At 35.5% G+C, this 18,010-nt stretch overlaps 4 protein-coding genes across 11 annotated transcripts in view; 2 read left to right on the forward strand and 2 right to left on the reverse strand.

The window, feature by feature from the left end:
* The window catches only part of LOC102580318 (coatomer subunit beta'-2), a 17,287-nt gene extending 14,923 nt beyond the window's left edge, over positions 1–2,364 (forward strand). Inside the window, exons 24-26 of one of the 7 annotated variants that reach the window (XR_001474528.1) lie at positions 265–485; positions 1,217–1,283; positions 1,873–2,364. Coding sequence is in view for 4 of the 7 variants with exons in the window: in XM_015312707.1 (XP_015168193.1) it covers positions 265–441 (177 nt within the window). In the remaining 3 variants the exon portion in view is untranslated. Of the gene's footprint in view, positions 1–264; positions 727–1,216; positions 1,284–1,872 lie in introns of those variants that run through there. The other 6 variants (XR_368004.2, XR_368003.2, XM_015312708.1 and 3 more) reach the window with 6 other exon arrangements.
* Positions 2,365–3,195: 831 nt separating this feature from the next.
* On the forward strand, positions 3,196–6,695 carry LOC102580884 (nuclear pore complex protein NUP50A-like). Of its 2 annotated transcripts, XM_015312710.1 has the most exons (3): positions 3,196–3,338; positions 5,176–6,032; positions 6,132–6,695. In XM_015312710.1, exons 2-3 carry the CDS (start codon positions 5,234–5,236, stop codon positions 6,581–6,583), a joined length of 1,251 nt encoding a protein of 416 aa, XP_015168196.1. In that variant the 5' UTR covers positions 3,196–3,338; positions 5,176–5,233; the 3' UTR covers positions 6,584–6,695. The 2 variants fall into 2 exon arrangements, with proteins under 2 accessions (XP_015168196.1, XP_006356162.1); XM_006356100.2 differs by having other exon boundaries at positions 5,176–6,695.
* Positions 6,696–8,184: 1,489 nt separating this feature from the next.
* LOC102581222 (thionin-like protein 2) lies at positions 8,185–9,218 on the reverse strand. The gene is made up of 2 exons (XM_006356101.2): positions 8,720–9,218; positions 8,185–8,438 (listed from the first exon to the last, which is right to left on the reverse strand). The coding sequence occupies exons 1-2, from the start codon at positions 9,030–9,032 to the stop codon at positions 8,368–8,370; spliced, it is 384 nt and encodes a 127-aa protein (XP_006356163.1). The 5' UTR covers positions 9,033–9,218; the 3' UTR covers positions 8,185–8,367.
* A 705-nt stretch (positions 9,219–9,923) lies between these two features.
* Positions 9,924–14,798, reverse strand: LOC102581560 (putative dual specificity protein phosphatase DSP8). The gene is made up of 6 exons (XM_006356102.2): positions 13,983–14,798; positions 12,409–12,531; positions 11,647–11,740; positions 10,826–10,908; positions 10,652–10,741; positions 9,924–10,513 (listed from the first exon to the last, which is right to left on the reverse strand). The coding sequence occupies exons 1-6, from the start codon at positions 14,247–14,249 to the stop codon at positions 10,139–10,141; spliced, it is 1,032 nt and encodes a 343-aa protein (XP_006356164.1). The 5' UTR covers positions 14,250–14,798; the 3' UTR covers positions 9,924–10,138.
* Positions 14,799–18,010: the final 3,212 nt, after the last annotated feature.

The raw sequence follows: 18,010 nt of genomic DNA on the forward strand, positions 1-18,010 counted from the left end.
TTATATATATATATATATATATATATATATATATATATTAAAAAAAAGGAGTAGAAAACATAGTTAGCATTTTACATTATTTTGTTTATACAATGCTGGGGATTAGGTATGGATGTATGGCATAATAGTTTGTATTTCAAGCATCTTAACAACAACCTTATGCTCGATGGTAGTTGATACCCTTCATACAAGCAGCTTATACGACTAATCACTGTGGTAAAGGCCATGTTTAAAACTGATTGTTTCCTTGTTTAAACTCCCCAGGTTGTGGAACAGAATGGTGATGAGGTGCAAGAACATGGACAAGATGGCACTCAACAGGAGAGCCAAGAAGAGGCTGTTGTTGTAGATGCTGACTCTACTGATAGTGCAGTACTCGTCAATGGAAACGAGGCTGAAGAAGAGTGGGGTACGAATACTGAAGGAAAACCGTCAGCCTAAAAGCAATTGGTTGGGCCGGTGTGAAAATCCTAATTTTGTAGCTGGTGATTAATTGAATTTCTTTTAGTTGCTGTGTTTGGCTCCTATACATTCCAAATCCTTCTCTTTTTTCTTTTATGCCTCCTTGTTTTTTCTTTAACCTTAACTGCTTGAAGCAATTGCAATTTTGGCAAACCCAACCTTGAGAAGGCATATTGCCTTTCCTATGAAATACTAAAATGTGGAGTTTGGAGTTTGTTCTCTTCTTTCATGTCTAGATATTAATGTATTTTCAAGCTTTTTAAAGTACCTCAATCCATAGATAATTTCTGTCATTTAGCTTGAACTGCTTCTATGGGTGAAAATTCCAGCACTGGCTAATATTTTTCAGCTGATTAGCATTTGACATTCATTTGTTTCTTGCATAGGTTAGGAAGTTAACTACGTTGGTATTCATTTGTTTCTTGGCATTTCACTTCTCCTTCTCGATTAGTCCCTATTTGTGCTTGTTCTTTTCTTTTTCGTTCAATTTATTGTTACTTTATACTGCCTCTCTTATTAGCTGTTGTGTTATGTTTTCGTCAATGTTTTTTTCTTCTTCTTTATACCTGAAGTTGCTGAACTTGAGCCAAGGGTCTTTACGAAATAACCTTTCTACCTCCACGAGGTAGTGGTAAAGTCTGCGTACACTCTACCCTCCCCAGACCCCACTTGTGGGATTTCACTGGGTATGTTGTTTTTTGTGGTTGTCAATTTATTGTTAGTTACCTCTCATTCCTTTTTATTCTTTTTGCAGTGCTTACACCACATAACTAGGTTCAGTGAAGACAGTTGGTTCCAGCTGTATGTAATCCGTTCTTATGGTGAGAATTGAGTTTTCTGCATCAAGCATAATTTTATGCATCCTTTGTCTGATAAACAGTTCTTATCTGTATGTCTTCTTGATTGGGGGTGCTTCAAATTTTATCTTATTTACCAAGTCTTTTGTGTGCTAACTACACTTGCACGCATATCATTTCATTTGCTTGACTGGTGCCCTTGTAGAATATTTGAACTTGTACATTTAACCTTGTTCTGCCTTGGGCTATATGCAAGAAACTGAAGAAGCCATGTTTCCCCCCCTAGAATTTGGTTAATTTTTTTATTCATACGTATGTGTAACCACATTGTAATACAGAAATATTCTTGAAAGCGCTGTGTGTACTATCCAGAAAAAGATAGAATAATTGTGTTCTGCAGTTCTTTCACTTGCATAATGTTTTAGTTTACATTATTTGACTACACTTCAATAATGCAGATCTTCGAAAAGTTCTGCTTACAATGTATAATGAGTGTTTGAATTCCTTGGCTTTATAGAACATTTAGACCGAAGAAAAATCTTCAATTTGTTTGGCCAGATTAAGCTATAATTATTTTCAGTTTTGTTTTTTACACCTTAATTCGTGTTGACAGGTTGTAGAATTCTGACAAATTCCTGAATTCCTTGTTTACCTTCACATCAGGGAAAACATGCACTGTTTGGGCCGTTTGACAGAAATTTGAACTTTTCATTCCAGGTTCTCAAAGTTGTTGTCTGAATGGGACGAACGATGAAGGGACTGGCTGTCTGTCTGTTTTGAGTGGTGAACGAGTTTTGGTGGCACACTGTAGAAAACATTTGTCCCAGCTCAGTTAGTCACGCATAGATTTATACACTATTATTCTTTATGAGGGATACCATTCTTTAATCCGTCAAAATTCTTTCAATCCATCGTGAATGTAAAAACAGTTGCACAAAATATGCAAGTGGAGATACTGCGGAAGTGCTTTTGAGTTCATATTTCTCTATGATTCTCCAACTCACTGTGTTCCCTTCACCAGAGCCTTTTCTGCCAACTGTATTCAGTCAATGGTAGTAACAATCTCTATGTAGCAGATTGAGATATTAATATTTTCTTTTTTCCATTTTATTGGCCCAATCACTTTCACTATATTAAGGATTTAGAAGTCGAATTTCAATTAAACATAAGCTAAAACTTGAACTTACTGATAATACTATGATTCCAAACACCATGGAATTATATCTCAAGCAGAAAGATGACTTCCTATAACAAACACCATGTTCTTTTACTTCATCAATTTTCTTTTTAGGGTTATAATAGTAATTTTTATCATGGTTAGGATGTCAAAGTTTGATTTAAATCCACTTGCAGATCAAAGGTAATAGCTTGAAATTCAGTTATGTTTAGTTGTAGTTACAAATGCAACTAATGAATTTGAAGCTCCAATGTGTATGATCTCTGCATAATTTGAAAAGCTTCAACAAGTACACCAAAGAACATAAATATATAAAAGACTTTCATCAAAGCATTTACTCATGCTCATTGTTGGTGGGTATTGCAAAACTATCGCTTGACAAGTAAGTAAGAAGTTGATCCTTGCTTGGTCATTAGAATAATATCAGTTATTAGTGACAGGTCACTCACTTTATTAGAATGAAAAGAATTTGCAAAACATCGCTAATTAAAAAGATATATTAGTACTATGCTTTATTGCTTAAGAATACACCATATCTTACGATTTGCTTTTGAATTTATGAACCTATGTTTTTATTTCCTATCACGTACCAAACTTGATAGTAATATTCTGAAAACAATTCATGTATTGCAATTCAAAAATAATTTAATTAAAAGATTCAACTTATTTAAAAGATGGTTTTTAGATAATTAATAAATAACTACTTCGTGAGCTAAATTTTAATCTTTCTAAAAGTGAAATGCGCAAAAAAGAATAAATAAGGAAAGCAAAAAAAAAAATAGAAAAAGGAAGCTGATTCTGTTCATTAGCTCAGTCTAGGGTTTTTATACACTTCGCTACCATTTTCATTACAGTAGAAAGTTTCTCTCTAAAACTACTTGAAGAAATCAGACTGCTTCCAGGTAACGTCGATCTCTCTTCTCTTGCTTTTGTTCATGGATTTTCTGTAATTAATTCGATTTTTAGCTTATGGTTTATTATACTTGATTAAAATAACTATCGGTAAAACAAATCCAGAATTTGTTGTGAGAGAAGGTTTTCTGGTAAGGTACTGTTTGGCCAATGAAATGGATATAGGAAATGAACTGAGATTGAAATATTTTGTATGTAAGTTGTAATGATTTCTTATTTGAAACTAGTTCAACTGGAAGGAGTGTTATTTCAGTGACACATAATGATAGACCCAAATCTTTCCTGGAAGAGAATAAATGAGGAAGAAGATGTGAATTTTGTTACCGCGGTAGTGAAGAATTATAAAAATGTAGGTTATATCTGGTGTGATTTGTTTCATTGTTCAAGTTAGCTACTTCTTTATGTTGTAATGGTCACTGCGTTTGATTTTCAGCTGATTAAAACATGTATTTCTTAGAATGCCTTATTGTTGAATTTTTTGAGTGATAAAACTTTGTTCTGTTCGCTTCTTGGCGCATTTACTATTTCATATATAGAATCCGTTTGCTGAAAAATTCTTGGTCTGACACTGCCTACAAAATACCAAGTGTAATCCCACTAGTAGGATTTGGGGAGGGTAGGATCCCACAAAAGATTCATTTAGTCGACCTCCTATTTTTCACCAAAAATGTTGTGATCCTGTACACAGAAGAAATCACTCAATTCTGTTGCTAGCTTTACATATTTGTAAAGAGGAATGTAATACCAATACACAAAATGGAGAGGTTGGAAAAAGCATAGATTTGTCGTAGGATTTAGAATGTACTTTCACCACTACCTTTGGCCTTCTGTGGGTTGTATGTTAAGGTCCTATGGTTCATTCAAACCTAGTAGCTTTTTCTCGGACCCTGTATATTTGTTAAAAAAAATTCTTACTGAGTACAAATAATTGATTTTGAACCTAGAAAATCAAATGAACTGTGGTAAAATACCAAATTTGAACCCATAAAGATCAAATTTTGGATCCGCCTCTATGTCAAGACACTTGTCAGTTTAAAGCTTATCAGTTGCCTTGTGTTTGCAGTAAATTTTTTGGTGAAATTCTTCAGGAAGGTTTTGATTCATGTAAAGTAGTTGAGAAATAAGAGGTTTTGAATTAGAAAATTCAGAGCTCCACTTCTGTTTTCTTGTTTCCTTATAAAGAAATTCTTTGGGTTCTGCTTCTACAGTGCTGTCTTATGTCTTCCAAGTTTCTGTTTGATATTGATAAGAGTTTTATGCATGCATGCGATCTGAAAGGCTCTGAATACGACAAAAGGAATTGTTTAATTTTCTATACTTACTACTACTCATCCTCATTTTACATATAAAAAACTTTTCATGCTCATTTTTGAACGGTAATCGATAACCTGGTTGGATACAGGGAGTAAATGCTCTCGCATGTGTGTCTGTATGTATCTTAACTCAGCAGTCTTGTATCACCTTTCCATTGTATGTTCTGGCCTTTGTACCTCTGATGCTGTTACAAAGCAGGTCTGAAAGCTTGACATGAAGCTTTTGACATTCTAACTACTAGTTGGTTGTTTTCTTCAATGAGTTTGTTGTGTATGTTAGTTGTTGGGATAGTTTGTTGCCATGGTATAAGCTTCCGTGTAGTTATTTCAAAGTACTACTGTCATCAGATCCACCTTCCTGATGATTGATGAGATTTTTCTGGGCAGTCTGTTGTCTTTTTGTCCTGGTTTATCTAGACTGTGACTTCCCTCTCAATGGCCTAGGCTGCTTTATGCCACACAGCAGATTGAATTCATTTGTCAGGTTACTGAGACTTCTGAGTATTTCCTGCAGAAATTTGAATCGTCATCAATTTTTTGGGAACTCTTCAAGTGTCGTTCTTCATTTTGGGATGGGGGACGCGGAATCTCTTCAACCATCAAAGAAAAGGGCTGCTGTAAAGGAACTATCACGAGATAATCCTGGTCTTGATGATGATAATGAGTCATCTGAACAGGAGAATGGAACTTTCAAGAGAGCAAGTGATGAGGTGATGGCAAATAGGAGAATTGTCAAAGTTCGTAAAGCAGCATCGACTACAACTACTCCTTCTTCTAACCCTTTTGCAGCGATCCAGTTGGTTCCACCTGCTAATACCAGTACAACTCCTGCCGTGACCACAACTGAAGCTGGGAATGGAACAACATCTTCCAAGAAACCAGAAGATTCAAATGATCAAAGTGAGGAAATTAAAAAGGAAGAAACAGATGTGAGTAAGGAAGCTGATCATGAGAAGGAAAGTGATGAAAATTCTAAACTACCAGAGAGCAAATTTGAGTCAACCGCTGATGCTAATGTTGATAAGGAGAAAGTTGATAAGCCTAATGAGCCTAACAAGCCTGAATCTACTGAAAAGAAGGCAGTGGGAAGTGAGAAAATTAAAGATGACACTAAGACGGTCACGGTAGTGGAGAAGAGTGCAGATGGCATAGAAGTGGGAGGCAATAAGACAGAAATTGAAATGGAAAAACACGTTGGCGATGGAAAAAATGACAAGGATGCTGAAACTGCATCTTTTAGCTCGTTTCAACAGCTCTCCAGTAGCCAAAACGCTTTCACAGGACTTGCAGGAACTGGGTTCTCCAATACTACATTCTCATTTGGAGCTAGTTCAAAAGAGGGATCTCCACTAGGGTTTGGTTCTGAATCAGGTGCTGGTTCTGGGTCTCTCTTTGGAGTAAAAAGCGACCAGTCAATTATCGGTGTTAGTCTTGCCACTAATGGAAATGCTTCTCTATTCGGTTACTCAGGGTCATCTAGTGTTAAAAAGAGCGAGGGAACTGGATTTCCTTCCATGCAAGAGGTTCCCGTTGTAACAGGGGAGGAGCATGAAAAGGCAATCTTTACAGCTGACTCTATGCTGTTTGAATATCTTAATGGAGGGTGGAAGGAGCGTGGAAAGGGAGAGCTGAAGCTCAATATTTCAAGTGGAACTGGAAAAGCTAGACTTGTTATGAGAACCAGAGGAAATTACAGGTTGATTTTGAATGCCAACCTTTATCCTGAAATGAAGCTCGCAAGTATGGATAAAAAAGGTGTCACCTTTGCTTGTATGAATAGTGCTGATGATGGGAAAGATGGACTTTCAACAATTGCTTTGAAGTTCAAGGATGCCTCTATTGTTGAGGAATTTCGAGCTGCTGTGACGGAACATAAAGACAAGATAGAAGTCTCTTTGAAGACGCCACCAAATTCTCCGTGAACTTCAGATGACTAATAATTTTGGCAAAGAAACATAGAAATTCTATTTTCATCACTGAACCCATCTACATCCCCCCCCCCCCCCCCCCCCCCCCCTCCCCCCCCTCCCCCCCCCCCCCCCCCCCCCCCCCCCCCCCCCCCCCCCCCCCCCCCCCCCCCCCCCCCCCCCCCCCCCCCCCCCCCCCCCCCCCCCCCCCCCCCCCCCCCCCCCCCCCCCCCCCCCCCCCCCCCCCCCCCCCCCCCCCCCCCCCCCCCCCCCCCCCCCCCCCCCCCCCCCCCCCCCCCCCCCCCCCCCCCCCCCCCCCCCCCCCCCCCCCCCCCCCCCCCCCCCCCCCCCCCCCCCCCCCCCCCCCCCCCCCCCCCCCCCCCCCCCCCCCCCCCCCCCCCCCCCCCCCCCCCCCCCCCCCCCCCCCCCCCCCCCCCCCCCCCCCCCCCCCCCCCCCCCCCAGTTAAAAAAAAGTAAAGTATTTTGTCCATAGATGGATAACTTGTAATCCTATATAGCAAGTAGAGCCTTCAACATTATGATGTTGTTTATCCCTAGTATTTCTTCTCTCTTTTGACTTTTAGGGATATAACTTGTGGTTTAACTGTCTTTAATATTGCTTTATTATTCCCACGAATTGTAGACGCAACTCTAGCCTGATCTCATTCTATCATTTTCTGATGTAATACTTTCTTTTGCATGTTGTTTTGCTCCTTAAAATTACAAGTTCTTGAATTCCTATCTCAATTTAGATACAACATACCAATGTAATCTTGTATGGGGAAGATGGTGTGTACACAACCTTACTGATACCTTGTGAAGGTTGAGAGAATGTTTTTGATAAACCTTTGGCTTAAGTAAAGCTAATTAGAAATCAGACACGTAACGAAACCATGCTGAAATCAAGTAGGGTATTTAGATGACAAACCAGTAGTATTCCCATAGAAAACAGTGGTTTTTATTCTTAAGAGGTTATTGCAGAATAAACACGTTCTTGATCTGTTTTTATTGTGCTAAATTTGGTTTTCCCAAACAGATCGTCCAACCAATCCATAAGAAAATTAAATTTATCCTTATATGATTACTAATTACTAGTTTAAAAGGATGCAGTAACAGTTATCCTAATTCTTTTTGTTCAGAGAAAATTTGGACTCTTCACGTGCTATGATTAGCTCTTTACCCAATGTCATTTCCTAGTTCACGGGTCATGCAAAGACAGTGAAAAAATTATTCAAAAGTGAGTGCACCAGACAGATTGGCCTACTATACAGCATTTCAACCAATTATAAACTGAGCTTCATGCAATTCCATTAATCGTATGCGTTTTTTTTTTCCAGTAATCATATACTCGCATTGGTGCATCGCGAGTTCACACTGAAGCCTATGCAACTTTATACCTAGTCCTCAAATTCGAGACTTCTAATTAAAAAATGAAAAAGTACTTATCACTCCACTATAATTGTGGTCCGTTATATAGTGTTTGTTAATTGACAAAACGAACAGTAATTGCCTTTAAATTTGTGTTTAGGGTGACATTACAGGATTGACCTTGTGATACTGCAGAATTCTATGCTTCTTCTGAAGTCTACAAAAGGATTAGAAAAAGGAGGCCAAAATTCAGAAACACACTCTCGTGAATTACTTTTCCATCTTCAAACTTGAAAACAACATAAGAAAAAGAAATTTATAAAAATGGGAACTACCACACACACACACACACCCCAACAGAAAAGGAAAAAAAGAAGAAGCTAAAAACAATGAAGTCCAATAAAATATTCCAGACTGTAACAGTGCCATTTCTATGGAATTGAGTGGTTCTTGGTGCACACTCTTGAGCAGGATCCAACACAGTCATCCATTTTTCCACCATCTAAAAACAAAGAATGAAAAGAGAACATTAATTATAGAGCAAATACACCAAGACAAAGATAATGTACAAATAAAGATTACTCCCTCCGTTTTCAATTTGTTTATTTGGTTTTAAGTTACACAGAGTTTAAGAAAGTAAAGATAACATTTACATTTTCTTGTCTTAAACTAAAGATCCGTAGAATGTACCAAAAAAAATTCTTTAATCTCGTTGTCTTGAACGAACTAAAAAAGAAAAGTAAGACAAACAAATTGAAACAGAATGCAACAGAGGAAACTTACTAGGTTGATGTTTTGTGCTGAGAGCAGAACATGTAGAGAAAGCACAACCAAGCTTGCAGAAGTTAAGGTTCTTACTGTCTGCAACATCATTGTGTGAAGTGGGAATAATAGAGGAACTATTACCTGGATCAGAACTAAAAATGCATTCTTTTAAGCATCTAGAAGTACAAGTACAAAGATTCTGAGAAGGTTCAATTAAGCAGAATATAAAGCATTTCGAATAGCAATCCCTAAAAGTGGAAACAGAGGCACTGGACTGCCCTATAAACATCCCAAATGCCATTAACACAAAAACAAAAGCCCATAACTTCATTTTTCCTTTAACAACAAAAAGTTTTTGGCCTATGGAAAAATTATACAACTGTAATAGCCAGTATTCACAAGTGGCATATATAGTAGTAGTAATAGTAGTAAAAGATTGATCATTGTTCTGGTGTTAGCTAAAGTTGCGGTGACATGTGATGGTTTTTTGTCTTTGCCCATGGCTGTTTTTATATTGGACTATTAGTATAAGTCGATCCTGCATTTGAAGTTTATGAGTTTATGCAACGTCCTCAAGTTAATAGTCCATATAAAATAACAACTAGGTACCACAATTAATAATTACTTAACTTGTACATCGTACTCTGCATCCGCCACTGATGGTCTATTAGAGAGGTAGTTATAAAGGAGAAGGCATATGAAAAAGAGTTTAAACCCACCTACCATCACTCTCCTCCCTTCTCTTCCTCTATATGAAAATATTAATCTATACAACCGACTGATCACAAAAAAGAGGAAAAAACAAGAAGAATTTTGATTAAAAACAAGGTAGGGTTTGCAAATTTCGACCATATTCAGAGAAAAATGTATCAAATAATGTGTTTTGAGTCATAAATTTTTGATCTTTTAGTATATTAGATAGTGTGCATAAATTTAATAAAGTACTTACAGTTTCTCTTTAAGTAATAATGTGTTGAGTCAAATCATTCTGATATAGGAACACCGCCATTAGTATGTTGACCCCCTTTTTTTTTTGAACTGCTTAATGTAATACACCCATGATAACTATGTCTCGATACCAAACAAGTTAAGTTCATCATATAGAACTTCTATGTCCATAGGCAAAGGGTTACTTGGTTATGCAAATCTGATGCACCTATACATGCCCTGAGTAGCAAATCCCCCATTCAAGAACTGCAAAATATTCTAACAGGTGGTAAGGTACATCATCAAAGCTCAAATTTTGCAGAAAGCTATATATACATTTACTCTTAAACTTCTCATGCAACATGAGAAGTACCATATTTACATTGAGAACGTCAAGGTTTTTTGGTAGAGAAAACTGAAACAGTAGGCACCTTGTGGCATCTTTATGTACGGAAGAAACCTATGCAACTTTTAACTTAAGAGAACACGTGTATACATACAACTTTTAGCTTAAGAGAACACATGTATATCTACAGTAAAACTTTCCAGCTGCTTGCTCTTTGCAGTCGGCTTCTGATTCAAAATCTTCTGGTCGGTGTGGCAGCGAAGCCACATACAGGAGAGTCTTGCTAAGGCTGCACCACCAGCAACTCGAACCCTGTAAACCAAATTCAAATCAGCCCAAATCTCGGATCCAGACACCCTAGAGTCGAGGCTCGAATCATATCCATCTAGATCTGTTTCGGTTATCACAACTACAGCACCATCATCAAAGGCGATCAAATTCCGTCTAGCCAAGAACCTTGAGCTCAATGAGATCATACTAGTCAAGGGGTTAGAGCTGTATGTCTTTTTCACCATGATATGGTAGAAATCCTGGACAGCCTGATTATTAGTGGGAAAACAGAATCAGCAACAATAGCTAGGAAAATAAAAACCAAGTCAACTGGAGTATCACATTAAGGGAGAAAAATCATGCATCTAAGAGAAAGGATCAAAATATGAGGCAAATATTTGGGACACCTGTCGCTGGGTAGAGGCCAAAAGCACCCTTGGACGAATTGACTTCACATAGTTATATGCATCATTTGGTGTCATCTGCTTGTACTTAACCTACAAAAACAAAAGAAACTTTAGAAAGAAAATGAGTAAAGTGATTTCTAAACAATCCATTCAAACAAGTTCTAGTTTACCCACCAAGTAGCATAAGACAATGGTTGTGCTACGTCCTCGACCAGCCTTGCAGTGCACGTATGTACTTTGTCCATTGGAAGCATTTTCTTAAAAGAAAAACAAGAAAAGTTTACTTAAAAGACTTAACCTACTAGTAAACCCTCCTCTGGGCTCTGGCAGTACTTTAAACAATTCTGTTGGAATTTTCTATAGTTTCTGCCAGGGGAAAAGTGTAGAGGTTCAATCTTGATTAGGTATGAAGGAAGAGGAGAGAAGACAAGAGGAATAACATAGATATTTATTCAACCAAGGCTAATTCTATGGAATTTTGTGTTCACCCTTATTTGTTTCGACAGAAGGCAACAAAAGTGAAAACAAGTCAATATACAAAGTGGCAGATACCTCAAAAAGTACTATATCCAAATAGCAAGACCAGCAACTTAACACATGTACTCCCTCGATCACATTTTAAGTGACATAATCACAATTTAGTGAATTGAACAAATATTTGAATGGACCTTAACCATGACACGGCATTTGAATTTGTAATATATTTTTTATTTGATAAACATGTAGTTTAAAGTACTTTTGTCTAGTCTCAAGAATAAAATTAGATTATCGAAAAATCTGTGTCAACCCAAGAATTGGACACTTCAACCCTCAGACTGTCATTTTTGATATGATGGAGACAGCTCATAGTTCCAGAGTTTGGACAATAGATGAATCTCAAGATGGTAAGTGACAGTGATGTCATGACAAAATCCCAAAAGCATCCAGGAATTAAGGTCAAAAATGTTGACAATAAATCAACGAACTAGTTAAAAAGGGTATGGGAAGGTACTTACCATGGATGAACTCTACTGCTTGACATATATTATTCAGTGATGGCGCAAATAAGTAATCTCTTGTGGGGAGAACCAAATGACGAATATCATGAGCCTGCAAGAAATAATAGATAACAATAATGTGAAGAAAAAAAAAAAAAAACACTTGATCATGTAATGGGAAGGAAATTTAAGTAACAAATCCATAGTGTAAAAGTACATGAACTAGACAACTAGTTAATAGGGAAAAGTAAAATGTAGGAATTAAGAAGTAAAAAACTTAACTTGTACTGGGGTGAGGTAGAAAGTCAACACTACTGTATCCCATATTTATAGAATTGATATCAGTAATACCGTGAAGAAGATCAGACCACAATCAGTAAATAAAGGCCCTAAACAAGAATTGCAACGGACAGATAGACCATTCACCAAAACAAGTTAGGCGCATGTACATCGTCCTCAGCTAATGCAATGATACTCAACATGTCCTTAATGCGCATTCCAATTTCATAGGGATGCACAAAGGAAATAAGAGGAAGGGGATGAAGGTGAAGCTTGAATGAAGACTGACTTATCATTTCTATTTTTTAGATGAGGAAAGACCGCATGAAGGAGAAAACTTCAATGTTGACTGACTTCTGTTTTTCCTTTTTGATTTTGTTCTAGATCGATAAGGAAAGACTGACTTATCTTTCTTTTATTTTTGAGATAGAAGACTAACTTGTCTTTTAAGTGAAGCATAACAGAAAGATCAAAACAAATATCAGTAATAAAAGAACTAACCTCATATAAAGAAGTCGAAACTAAAGTCTCATATGGCTCATTAAGGGTGACAACACCGGAGACACCAAGCTCCTTAAGCCTTTTCACATCAGATGGGAAAGGGACAGCACCTAATAACACAAACTGAAGGAGAGATTAAGTCAGTAATACAATCTTGTTGTACAGTATAATATTAGAGTACAAACTACTACCCAACTATTCACTAAAACTGAAGTGAAAGAACATGAACATCAATCAACCTATGTGATCTTCCAAGATGGTCAATGCAAACACGCAAACTTAATCTCCAATATGAAGATAGATGCATATGGAGTTACGAGAAAAGAATTGCAGCTTATATCATGAAAGTTTAAGATGTAAGAAGACATCTCTTAAGATCCCTACATGCACCTCCTTTACCTCACTGCACATATACTAGACATTCTACAACCTTGAACAAATAATTCAAACAAAACCAGTAAAACATGAAACAGATATGAGGAACGTCAATATCACTATGTATACTCTCTCCAAAATCAGGCCTCCTAATTTGATCAGGATGTTGGCAAACATTGAAGTTTATTGTATTTAAAAGGATTTGCTCTAGAGTAGGGATAGAACTATCTTTCTGATCAATGTCGACTTGTACTGATATAAAGGAGAATCTCAAGTCACCTTTTGGTACATAACATTCTAAAACTTATTAGAATATTAGAAATACTTCCTAACTAAAGAAAGTAAATATTTTTTCAGGAAACAAAGAAGGAAATGTAAGAGAGTTGATCGGCAATGGCAATAGTGAGAGTAACTTACTTAAAGAAGAGCTCAACAAATTTTCTATTGGTTCATCTTCCTGGATAACAATGCATCTTTTGCCACATGTCGAAGTTGATGATTAAAGGCAAATTTCTTTTAGCAGATTATCACAAGAAAAATATTTTTCCCAGGTGTCATTGTCTTGTCATTCCAAGGACAGACGTTTAATCATCTTTCTAATGCATTTGATACAGAGTACTATACCAATCTATTACAAGCCTGTTTATTATTGACAAGCATGTCCAAAGACATGTTCTTTCAGATAAAAACTACGCAATTGATATTTCTACAATTCAGTTGCACCTTCATTTTCTGAATAATCATGCATATAGTACTATTGTTCATCATTCATGACTTAGAAATTCAGCAAGATGTTATAACAGTTCAACATCAGCAATCAAAGTAATCAACTTTAATGTAACTAATTTTTTTTTTTATGAAGTGTAACTAATTTTTCCAGACAAAGCCTTTCAGAAAGATCTATCCTGCCTCAGATGACAATTAATTAGAATGAATTTCTAATATAACTAGTTAAAATTTTTATCAACACATTATATGAGTATTTGGATATGCTATAAGGATTGGACATTATAAGCAAAAAGATTCCATCTTATCTAAACAACTATTGAATCACATTGACATCATTTGCACAATGACACATATCCATTTAAAAAGACCACATAATTCACTACAAGTGACAAGGCATTCATTACAAGTGTATACACTAAAGCCAGGACAACAAAAAGTGTCAAAAGCAAGGATGACGAAAGCTGGTATACCTCATCAATCCAGTCCCACCAGCGAAACTCCACTTGAATCTTGTTCCTAACAACATTGTAGAGAAGTGTCGGGTAAAACAAAGCCCTAGCACCAACTCCAACCATGACCCTCCTGACATCCAACACAACAACAGCATTCTTGCCACTACTGCCACTAGAACACAACATCTTATCAGCAGGAGATGATTTCTCTGCCTTCCCTACCACTCCACCCATCTCCTCTTCCCCAGTCTCCAACTCTCCTCTCTTCTCTTCCTCTATATACATGATAATACTTGAAACAGAAAAAAAAAATCTATACAACTGACTGATCACAAAAAAAGAGGAAAAAAACAAAATGCAGAACCCACTTACTAAAGAAATTAAAACAAAAAAGAAGATTTACACAACGCACTGATAAACAAAATGCAAATTCCACACGAAACCACAAGCGTTCACCTAAAATTCAAACTAAGAGACTTATAAACCCAATATCACTCTCATCACTGTCTTCAAAATCAACATAAAATAAATGGATCCTTCTCTCAAAATTAGGCAAATTATCAGTGAAATGGATCGGGGTCGCTGAAAGTGCAATAAAGGTTCGAACTTGGATTAAAATCAAGGTAGGGTTTGCAAATTTCAACCATATTCAGAGAAAATTGTATCGATCAGACGGACAAGATCTTGCGGAGATGGTTGAGACCCTTGATTTGGAAAAGCAATTGAATCCGAATCGGTAAAAGAGTGGAGATAGCTTGGAATTGAAGAACCCTAGACGATACTCTACTTGGGAATTCAGATTGTCCCCTTTCTGTGTGTGCCACGTAATTTCACTCTTTTGTTAAAATATAAACTTAAAGTAATTTTTGATGGAAAAATCACCCATATACACATTTAAGAGTAAATATTACGGATTTAAAATCTACTTTTAAAAAATTCTTGTTTATAATAGATTATTTACAGGTTATGACATATCAATTAAATTAAATTTTATTTAAAAATCAAATTATATTTATTTAATAAATTATTAATCTATTTAAAGGTTTTTATTATTAATTAATAATAGGTAATTAATTTGATTTCACTTCCTTTTTTTAGAACTAAAATTTTCAATTACCCAATTTTAGGGACTTCCCCCATACACGTTTTCTTTCTTTGTTTATCGTTACCATCCCCATTCGTCAATCCCACCCCCCTCCCCCACTCTTATTCACTTCTAGACGCCACAACCCACTATCCCACTTTCACCATTGTTTCTCATCAAGTCTAACTTCAAAATAGCTACCCCCTCCTCCACGATTATTCATCATCATGTTTACGAAACCCATTGAAACTCCTCGAAAGAGTCCCAGATTTGATGGAACTTCAATTGATGATGTTCATGTTCCATCGTTCACTATATTATCCCAAACACCCCCGCCTAAAACTGTTGAAATTCCAGCGAGTGGTGGTTCCTCTCAATCGAAGAATAAAAAAGATAAAAATAATGAAGCAAAGGAAAGTGTGATTCCAGCAAATCAAAAGGGGAAGAAAAGGAAGGAGAAAACACTTGTTGAAACCCCTCCTGATTCTGATTCCGATTCCGATTTGGATTTTGTTAGTCAAACAAAAAAGAAGAAAAAAATCAACAAATGTTGTAAGGGTAAGTACTTTATAACCATCTACAAGAAGAAAAACAAAGAAGAAGGAATCGGAATTACCAAAATACAAAAACCCCAAAAAAGTTGTAAGGGTAAGTACTTTATTTAATTTATTTTCACATTACTCAAAATAGTTATTATGGATTTGACTATAAAATTTGGGTGATGTATTTTGTATGAATTATGAAAAGACTGTTTATGGATTTGACTATAAAATGGTATGAATTATGTTTAACATTAATGTTATTGTATCTTAATTGTGTATAAACATATGAATTATCAGCAATGGTGTTTTTGACATGGGAGCTGTTGAAATCGATGCAAAGTACCATCGTGAAAGGTATGCCACAATCTTGTGGCATTATGGACAAACAAAGAATGAGGATGGCGCGATCACTATTGGTACGGTTGCTAGCAAATTTGGTGGACCTCGCATAGCAAAAGAACATGTTCCGGATACCACCAATTATCCTACACCAAGACCACCGACAAGAGATTTGAAATAGTTCATTGCAGCTTCTACTTTTTAAGAATTACATATTATTATTTTTAACTTTTGGATAATTTTTTTCTGTTTAACTTTTGGATAATTTTTTTCTGTTTAATTATTTTATGATATATAATACCATATGTTATCTTCTATTCAGATACCATCTACACATGAATTAGTATTTGGCTATTATAATTTCAGAACACTGGTATTATACAGACTTCATACAAATTGGATTCACTATTTTAAAGTATCATTGTGTTTCTAAGTAGTAAACTCATTGGATGAAACGTGTATGAAAATTGATTTATACGTATATGACTATGATTTTAATATAAGGGGTTGGGTATTGTATGATTCGTGATATGATTTTTATATACAAATGTTATGAATTAATTGTGTTTTCACATTTGTTTGATTTTCTTTTGAATCTTCATATGGTATGAATGACTAAATTGGTATGAAAATGATATCAATTGTCAAACTAGTGATTTTTTCTAAAAATGTCACATTGTAACAACCCATTTGATCATTTTGAGTACTAGAGCTTTTTATTTCAAAAAATACTTTCCGATAGATTGTAAATGGATATTTTGGACTATTCATAACTACAATTATGAAATTAGTGGGGTAGTTTTAATAATATACTTAGTTGGTGGTTATAGAAGATAGCATTAAAATTAATAGTGGGTCACTTTTACACTTTTATAATTAGTCTATAAATAGTTAGAGTAGTAAATAATCTACAAAAGAAAGAAGAAAGAAAATGAGGCGAGAAATTTTTTCAACGGGGTCGACCTAGAGCGAGTGACTGCTCTTTCAGGTGAGATCTTTGAAACTTTTAATCTTTTTATATACGTAGTGTAACCAGTATTATACAGACTTCGTACATTTCGGATACATTATTTTAAAGTATCAGTGTGTTTCTAAGTTGTACACTCATTGGATGAAACGTGTATGAAATCTAATTTATATGAATATGAGTATGACTTTAATATTAAATCTTGGATATTGTATGAATTGTGATATGATTTTTTATACAAATGTTATGAATTGTGTTTTCACATTTGATTATTTTCTATTCTACACATATTGTTTGAATGAAAACTGAATTAAATTTGATTAATATGTGTATGACCATAACTTCAGCTAAAGTTGGAATGAAACATGAATACAATTGGCATGCAATTTGTTATAATTTTATTTATAATATGACACCAGTTGGAAACCAAATTAATATTCATGATAACTTACATTAAATACTCGAGATATCAAATGAACTCCATAATTACCTTCTTATAATTATCACTAATATATACAATATCTTTAAACTAGAATAAATTTAATTTGTAACAGTATGCATTATGTATGATTACTGAATGAACAGTGTATAAAGAATGAACAGTATATTAAACACTAAGCTATAATGCACTTCAAACCAATTATGTTTCATATCAAAACAAAACATTAATATAACCAACAAAATAAACTGTTGTGGCCAACTTGACGACATCTACTGCAGGTAACTTTAGACCTTTTGAATTTCACTCAGCAAACCCCTTCCAGCGTTCAAGTTGCGGTCTTCCTACCGTTCTCTTTCGACTCTCGCAAGGGATAGGTTCACATATAAAAATCATTATAATAACAACAAAATTATACCCAATACCAACTTAAAACACTTGTCATATAATTTGTCAAACTTCCAAATAACTTTTTTTACAGATTACTGAACACACTTTCATATAAATTTCAATTTATTTATTCTATCAAATTCATTATCAACTTAAATCACTTTTCATACAATTCGTCAAAATTCTAAATAACTTTTTTAATAGATTACTGAACACACTTTCATACAAATTTCTTTCCATTTATTCTATCAAATTCATTCAAAAATATACATTTAATTTATACTT

The sequence above is a fragment of the Solanum tuberosum genome, unplaced genomic scaffold (assembly GCF_000226075.1).
Source record: "Solanum tuberosum cultivar DM 1-3 516 R44 unplaced genomic scaffold, SolTub_3.0 scf00215, whole genome shotgun sequence".
Taxonomy (NCBI): Eukaryota; Viridiplantae; Streptophyta; class Magnoliopsida; order Solanales; family Solanaceae; genus Solanum; species Solanum tuberosum.